Source organism: Panulirus ornatus, chromosome 6 (genome assembly GCF_036320965.1).
Source record: "Panulirus ornatus isolate Po-2019 chromosome 6, ASM3632096v1, whole genome shotgun sequence".
NCBI lineage: Eukaryota > Metazoa > Arthropoda > Malacostraca > Decapoda > Palinuridae > Panulirus > Panulirus ornatus.
Window position 1 is genome coordinate 39,406,150 of NC_092229.1, and position 9,431 is coordinate 39,415,580.

The following is a 9,431-nucleotide window of genomic DNA, read 5'->3' on the forward strand; positions in this document are numbered from 1 at the left end:
CAAATTAGTTATTAAGTGTTTAGTATACTTTAATTGGCGCTATGATATTTATGCAGGTTTAGATGATTCCATAGAGATTCTAGAGGAAGTACAAGTGGTTCAGCCATTGGATGGTGGAGGAAGCATCGAGTTAGAAGTGCTTTATGATGGCAACGGTCAACAAGTTATGCATGTAAGTTGTTTTGTCAAGCATCAGGTACTATATATAATGCTGTTGCTGTCTTGCTGCAGTGTTGATACTTTTTGTTGAAAGTCTGTCTTTGAACAGCACTTTCCAAGATGTTCTGAATCATTACTCAGGAAATTAAGATGTGGATGTGTGGTATTTTCCTACTATTTTGACTTAACCTTTCAACATTCTCAAACGGAAACAGAGATCTTCACCTCTTCATCAACATCCACAAATGAAGATCTTTGCCTTGAGGATTTCTGCCACACATTCAAGTCAGGGTCAGGGAGGGAGGCAAGTATGGGAACCAAATGCTTTTAGAGGACGGTCATTCTCATTTACCTTGCAGATATGACTGGGAAGGGAAGTGAGTAGTTTGTATCAGTGTTCCCACATTTACCAGTTTCTGCTGATTTATGTACAGTATCTATATAAGTGAATGTAAAGTATAGTAGTTCCAACAATGTCAGGGGTGGATGTGTTGGAAATTAAATGTTTAAGGACAGTATGTGATATGAGATGGCTTGATTAAGTAATAAAAGAGTAAGAGAGAAGGGTGGTAATAAAAGGAGAGAGCTGAAGATGGTATGTTTAAATGGCTTACACATAGGAGAGAATGAGTGAGGAGAGGTTACCATATAGGATATATATGTCAGAAGTGGAGGGAACAAGAAGGGTTAGACCAAATTGGAGATGTAAGGATGGAGTAAAAAAGATTTTGAGTGATTAGGGTCTGAACATGCAGGAGGATGAAAGGCATGCACAGGAAATTGGAATGATGTGGATACAAGGGTCAACATGCTGGTAGTGGCCTGAAGCAGGGCGTGTGAAGTGACTGGGATAAACCATTGAAAGGTCTGTGGGGCTTGGTTGTGGATAATGAGAAGTGCATTACACATGACAACTAGAGAATGGATGTGAGCGCTTGCAGTCTTTCTTCATTTGTTCCTGGGGCTACCATGCTAATGTGGGAAACAAATCAAGTATGAAAATAGTCTATATAGATGTTACTGATATTTATCATATTATTATTATACTTAGTCGCTGTCTCCCGCGTTAGTGAGGTAGCGCAAGGAAACAGACGAAAGAATGGCCCAACCCACCCACATACACATGTATATACATACACATACACACACACACGCACATATATGTATGCATTTCAACATTTTTTTTTTTTTTTTTTGTCGCTGTCTCCCGCGTTTGTGAGGTAGCGCAAGGAAACAGACGAAAGAAATGGCCCAACCCACCCCCATACACATGTATATACATACACGTCCACACACGCAAATATACATACCACACAGCTTTCCATGGTTTACCCCAGACGCTTCACATGCCCTGATTCAATCCACTGACAGCACGTCAACCCCGATATACCACATCGATCCAATTCACTCTATTCCTTGCCCTCCTTTCACCCTCCTGCATGTTCAGGCCCCGATCACACAAAATCTTTTGCACTCCATCTTTCCACCTCCAATTTGGTCTCCCACTTCTCCTCGTTCCCTCCACCTCCGACACATATATCCTCTTGGTCAATCTTTCCTCACTCATTCTCTCCATGTGCCCAAACCATTTCAAAACACCCTCTTCTGCTCTCTCAACCACGCTCTTTTTATTTCCACACATCTCTCTTACCCTTACGTTACTTACTCGATCAAACCACCTCACACCACACATTGTCCTCAAACATCTCATTTCCAGCACATCCACCCTCCTGTGCACAACTCTATCCATAGCCCACGCCTCGCAACCATACAAAATTGTTGGAACCACTATTCCTTCAAACATACCCATTTTTGCTTTCCGAGATAATGTTCTCGACTTCCACACATTCTTCAAGGCTCCCAGAATTTTCGCCCCCTCCCCCACCCTATGATCCACTTCCGCTTCCATGGTTCCTTCTGCTGCCAGATCCACTCCCAGATATCTAAAACACTTCACTTCCTCCAGTTTTTCTCCATTCAAACTCACCTCCCAATTGACTTGACCCTCAACCCTACTGTACCTAATAACCTTGCTCTTATTCACATTTACTCTTAACTTTCTTCTTTCACACACTTTACCAAACTCCGTCACCAGCTTCTGCAGTTTCTCACATGAATCAGCCACCAGCGCTGTATCATCAGCGAACAACAACTGACTCACTTCCCAAGCTCTCTCATCCCCAACAGACTTCATACTTGCCCCTCTTTCCAAAACTCTTGCATTCACCTCCCTAACAACCCCATCCATAAACAAATTAAACAACCATGGAGACATCACACACCCCTGCCGCAAACCTACATTCACTGAGAACCAATCACTTTCCTCTCTTCCTACACGTACACATGCCTTACATCCTCGATAAAAACTTTTCACTGCTTCTAACAACTTGCCTCCCACACCATATATTCTTAATACCTTCCACAGAGCATCTCTATCAACTCTGTCATATGCCTTCTCCAGATCCATAAATGCTACATACAAATCTATTTGCTTTTCTAAGTATTTCTCACATACATTCTTCAGAGCAAACACCTGATCCACACATCCTCTACCACTTCTGAAACCACACTGCTCTTCCCCAATCTGATGCTCTGTACATGCCTTCACCCTCTCAATCAATACCCTCCCATATAATTTGCCAGGAATACTCAGCAAACTTATACCTCTGTAATTTGAGCACTCACTCTTATCCCCTTTGCCTTTGTACAATGGCACTATGCAAGCATTCCGCCAATCCTCAGGCACCTCACCATATATAATATATATATACACAGACATATACATATATACACATGTACATAATTCATACTTGCTGCCTTTTTTCATTCCCATTGCCACCCCGCCACACATGAAATGACAACCCCCCCCTCTCCCTGCATGCGCGCGAGGTAGTGCTAGGAAAAGACAATAAAGGCCACATTCATTCACACTGTTTCTAGCTGTCATGTATAATGCACCAAAACCACAGCTCCCTTTCCACATCCAGGCCCCACAAATCTTTACTTGGTTTACCCCAGACGCTTCACATGCCCTGGTTCAATCCATTGACAGCACGTCAACCCCAGTATACCACATCGTTCCAATTCACTCCATTCCTTGCATGCCTTTCACCCTCATGCATGTTTAGGCCCCTATCGCTCAAAATCTTTTTCACTCCATCTTTTCACCTCCAATTTGGTCTCCCACTTCTCCTCATTCCCTCCACCTCTGATACAAATATCCCCTTTCTCAACCTTTTCTCACTCATTCTCTCCATGCGACCAAACCATTTCGAAACACCCTCTTCTACTCTCTCAACCACACTCTTTATTTCCACACATCTCTCTTACCCTTTCATTCCTTACTCGATCAAACCACCTCACACCACATATTGTCCTCAAACATCTCATTTCCAACACATCCACCCTCCTCTGCATAACTCTATCTATAGCCCACACCTCACAACCATATAACATTGTTAGAAACACTATTCCTTCAAACATACCCATTTTTGCTTTCCGAGATAATGTTCTCACCTTCCACACATTTTTCAGCGCTCCCAGAGCTTTTGCCCCCTCCTCCACCCTGTGACTCACTTCCGCTTCCATCGTTCCATCTGCTGCCAAATTCACTCCGATATCTAAACCACTTCACTTCCCCCAGTTTTTCTCAGTTCAAACTTGCCTCCCAATTGACTTGTCCCTCAACCCTGCTGTACCTAATAACCTTGCTCTTATTCACATTTACTCTCAGCTTTCTTCCTTCACACACTTTACCAAACTCAGTCACCAGCTTCTGCAGTTTTTCACCAGAATCAGCCACCAGCGCTGTATCATCAGCAAACAACTACTGACTCACTTCCCAAGCTCTCTCATCCACAACAGACTGCATACTTGCCCCTCTCTCCAATGCTCTTGCATTCACCTCCCTGACAACCCCATCCATAGACAAATTAAACAGCTATGGAGACATCATGCACCCCTGCCGCAAAACCATATAATTTCCCAGGAAGACTCAACAAACTTATACCTCTGTAATTTGAATACTCACCTTTATCCCCTTTGCCTTTGTACAATGGCACTATGCATGCATTCTGCCAATCCTCAGGCACCTCACCATGAGTCATACATGCATTAAATATCCTTACCAACCAGTTAACAACACAGTCACCCCCTTTTTTAATAGATTCCCTTGCAATATCATCTAAACCCGCTGCCTTGCCAGCTATTATCTTCCATAAAGCTTTTACCACCTCTCCTCTGTTTACCAAATCATTCTCCCTAACCTTCTCACTTCGCACACCACCTCGACCAAGACACCCTATATCTGCCACTCTATCATCTAACACATTCAGCAAAACTTCAAAATACTCGCTCCATCTCCTTCTCGTATCACCACTACTTGTTATCACCTCCCCATGAGCCCCTTTCACCAATGCTCCCATTTGTTCTCTTGTCTTATGCACTTTATTTACCCCTTCCAAAACATCTTTTTATTCCCCCTAAAATTTAATGATACTCTCTCACCCCAACTCTCATTTGCCCTCTTTTTCATCTTGACCTCCTGCCTCTTTCTTTTATACATCTTCCAGTCATTTGCACTATTTCCCTGCAAAAATTGACCAAATGCCTCTCTCTTCTCTTTCACTAATAATCTTACTTCTTCATCCCACCACTCAGTACCCTTTCTAATCTGCCCACCTCCCAAACTTCTCATGCCACAAGCATCTTTTGTGCAAACCATCACTGCTTCCCCCACTCTCCTTACGTCCTTTGCTTTCACCTTTTTCCATTCTGCACCCAATCTCTCCTGGTACTTCCTCACACAAGTCTCCTTCCCAAGCTCACTTACTCTCACCACTCTCTTCACCCCAACATTCTCTTCTTTTCTGAAAACCTCTACAAATCTTCACCTTTGCCTCCAAAAGATAATGATCAGACATCCCTCCAGTTGCACCTCTCAGCACATTAACATCCAAAAGTCTCTCTTTCTTGCACATATCAATTAACATGTAATCCAGTGATGCTCTCTGGCCATCTCTCCTACTTACATACGTATACTTATATATATCTCTTTTTAAACCAGGTATTCCCAATCACTAGTCCATTTTCAGCACATGAATCTACAAGCTCTTCACCATTTCCATTTACAACTTTGATCACCCCATGTACACCAATTATTCCCTCAACTGCCACATCACTTACCTTTGCATTCAAATCACCCATCACTATAACCTGGTCTTGTGCATCAAAACTACTAACACACTCACTCAGCTGCTCCCAAAACACTTGCCTCATGATCTTTCTTCTTGTGCCCAGGTGCATAGGCACCAATAATCACCCATTCTCTCCATCCACTTTCAGTTTTACCCATATCAGTTTACTTTCTTACACTTTATCAAATACTCCCACCACTCCTGTTTCAAGAGTAGTGCTACTCCTTCCCTTGCTCTTGTCCTCTCACCAACCCCAAGACTTTGCTCCCAAAACGTTCCCAAACCACTCTTCCCCTTTACCCTTGAGCTTCGTTTCACTCAGAGCCAAAACATTCAGGTTCCTTTCCTCAAACATACTACCTATCTCTCCTTTTTTCTCATCTTGGTTACATCCACACACATTTAGACATCCCAATCTGAGCCTTCAAGGAGGATGAGTGCTTCCTGCTTGACTCCTTCTTCTGTTTCCCCATTTAAAAAGTTAAAATACAAGGAGGGGAGGGTTTCTAGCCCCCGGCTCCCGTCCCCTTTAGTCGCCTTGTACGACACATGAGGAATGCGTCGGAAGTATTCTTTCTCCCCTATCCCCGGGGATAAAGTAACAATTAAAGTATGTTTATTCATATATGAAACAAAGTAAAATGACTAGCTCCATGAGTATATGAATTAAAGAAGAAAAAGTCTAAGACATACATGAAAGCAACACTGTCAAATCTTATGTCTGATGGCATTTGCCCTTGTTTGAATATTTCTGTAAATTTACTGTTACATTGTTTACCTCTGTCTTCAAGGTTAAACACAACACCTGTAAGGATGCAGGAACCTCAGATATTTATGATAATGAGAAAAAATTCTTGGTGTTAAAGGGTTAGATGATATTTGCATATGGATATTTCATTAAACATCTTATTTTCATAGAATGGAATATTTAGAGACTTACCAGAGTAGTATTACTGTGCTGTAGTTTAGATCCTTGATTTCAGTATTGATTAATTTGGGAATTGTAATAGATCCTTTTCTTGTATTTATATTAGAGCAGACTTGATGACTAATGAACACAGTTCAAGGTTTGCTGTAAACTGCACCAGCTTTAGTTTAAACATTAGGGAGCAGTGTGAATAGGCTTTTTGTTTTTTTTGTGGTTATAAGATAGGATGAACAGTAGTTGCTGGGTAGCAGACACATTTCAATCATTTGATCATTTTTGCTCTGTCAAAGAACATATCATAATGTTGCAATATGTTTAAAATGATCATTATCATTCTCTCAAAAAGTGTTGTGTTAAAGCAGTGTTGTAGGCATGCACAGTACTAGTGTTAGCAGGTCTTATGATGAGGTTAGGCTTGCCAAGAAGATTTAATTTTTTTGGGCATGTTTGCAAGTCTTTTGTTTTGCATAGAAACTTTGTGAACAATAAACTGTATGGTTCTTCCCAGAAAATGCAAATGAACTCTCATGTGTAGTTAGCAACTTTTTTATCTGTTTATTTATTTATTGATTATACTTTGTCACTGTCTCCCATGTTAGCAAGGTAGTGCAAGGAAACAGACGAAAGAATGGCCCAACCCACCCACCTACACATGTACACATGTAAAAACATACACATCCACACACGCACATGTGCATACCTATACATTTTTACGTATGTTTATTTTTTATTTATTTTGCTTTGTCACTGTCTCCCGTGTTTGTGAGGTAGTGCAAGGAAACAGACGAAATAATGGCCCAACCCGCCCACATACACATGTATATACATACACGTCCACACACGCAAATATACATACCTATACATCTCAATGTACACATATATATACACACACAGACATATACATATATACACATGTACATAATTCATACTGTCTGCCTTTGTTTGTTCCCATCGCCACCTCGCCACACATGGAATAGCATCCCCCTCCCCCCTCATGTGTGTGAGGTAGCGCTAGGAAAAGACACCAAAGGCCCCATTCGTTCACACTCAGTCTCTAGCTGTCATGTAATAATGCACCGAAACCACAGCTCCCTTTCCACATCCAGGCCCCACACAACTTTCCATGGTTTACCCCAGACGCTTCACATGCCCTGGTTCAATCCATTGACAGCACGTCGACCCCGGTATACCACATCATTCCAATTCACTCTATTCCTTGCACGCCTTTCACTCTCCTGCATGTTCAGGCCCCAATCACTCAAAATCTTTTTCACTCCATCTTTCCACCTCCAATTTGGTCTCCCACTTCTCCTCGTTCCCTCCACCTCTGACGCATATATCCTCTTGGTCAATCTTTCCTCACTCATTCTCTCCATGTGACCAAACCATTTCAAAACACCCTCTTCTGCTCTCTCAACCACACTCTTTTTATTTCCACACATCTCTCTTACCCTTGCATTACTTACTCGATCGAACCACCTCACACCAGATATTGTCCTCAAACATCTCATTTCCAGCACATCCACCCTCCTGCACACAACTCTATCCATAGCCCACGCCTCGCAACCATACAACATTGTTGGAACCACTATTCCTTCAAACATACCCATTTTTGCTTTCCGAAATAATGTTCTCGACTTCCAAACATTCTTCAAGGCTCCCAGAATTTTCACCCCCTCCCCCACCCTATGATTCACTTCCATTTCCATGGTTCCATCCACTGCCAGATCCACTCCCAGATATCTAAATCACTTTACTTCCTCCAGTTTTTCTCCATTCAAACTTACCTCCCAATTGACTTGACCCTCAACCCTACTGTACCTAATAACCTTGCTCTTATTCACATTTACTCTTAACTTTCTTCTTTCACACACTTTACCAAACTCAGTCACCAGCTTCTGCAGTTTCTTACATGAATCAGCCACCAGCACTGTATCATCAGCGAACAACAACTGACTCACTTCCCAAGCTCTCTCGTCCACAACAGACTTCATACTTGCCCCTCTTTGCAAAGCTCTTGCATTCACCTCCCTAACAACCCCATCCATAAACAAATTAAACAACCATGGAGACATCACACACCCCTGCTGCAAACCCACATTCACTGAGAACCAATCACTTTCCTCTCTTCCAACATGTACATATGCCTTACATCCTCGATAAAAACTTTTCACTGCTTCTAAGAACTTGCCTCCCACACCATATATTCTTAAAACCTTCCACAGAGCATCTCTATCAACTCTATCATATGCCTTCTCCAGATCCATAAATGCTACATACAAATCCATTTGCTTTTCTAAGTATTTCTCACATACATTCTTCAAAGCAAACACCTGATCCACACATCCTCTACCACTTCTGAAACCACACTGCTCTTCCCCAATTTGATGCTCTGTACATGCCTTAACCCTCTCAATCAATACCTTCCCATACCCTGCCACACATGAAATGACAACCCCTTCCCCTGCACGCGCACGAGGCCACATTCGTTCACACTCAGTCTCTATCTGTTATGTATAATGCACTGAAACTACAGCTCCTTTTCCACATCCAGGCCCCACAAAACTTTCCATGGCTTGCCCCAGATGCTTCACATGCCCTGGTTCAATCCATTGACAGCATGTCAACCCTAGTATACCACATCATTCCAATTCACTCTATTCCTTGCACGCCTTTCACCCTCCTGCATGTTCAGGCTCCTATCACTCAAAATCTTTTTCACTCCATCCTTCCACCTCCAATTTGGTCTCCCACTTCTCATTCCCTCCACCTCTGACACATATATCCTCTTTGTCAATCTTTCCTCACTCATTCTCTCCATATGACCAAACCATTTCAATACACCCTCTTCTCCTCTCTCAACCACACTCTTTTTATAAGCCCACATCTCTCTTCCCCTTTCATTACTTACTCGATCAAACCTCCTCACACCACATATTGTCCTCAGACATCTCGTTTCCAACACATCCACCCTCCTTCGCACAACCCTATCGATAGCCTACGCATTGCAACCATATAACATTGTTGGAACCACTATTCCATCAAACATACCCATTTTTGCTTTCCGAGATAATTGTCTCGCCTTCCACACATTTTTCAATGCTCCCAGAACCCCCCCCCCCGTGACTCACTTCCGCTTCCATGGTTCC

General features: G+C 42.4%; 1 protein-coding gene across 1 annotated transcript in view; it reads left to right on the plus strand.

The window, feature by feature from the left end:
* LOC139748912 (uncharacterized) overlaps window positions 1-9,431 on the plus strand; it is a 112,648-nt gene that overhangs the window by 53,675 nt on the left and 49,542 nt on the right. Inside the window, exon 2 of the mRNA XM_071662274.1 lies at window positions 57-172. Coding sequence (XP_071518375.1) covers window positions 57-172 — 116 coding nt within the window. The remainder of the gene's footprint in view (window positions 1-56; window positions 173-9,431) is intronic.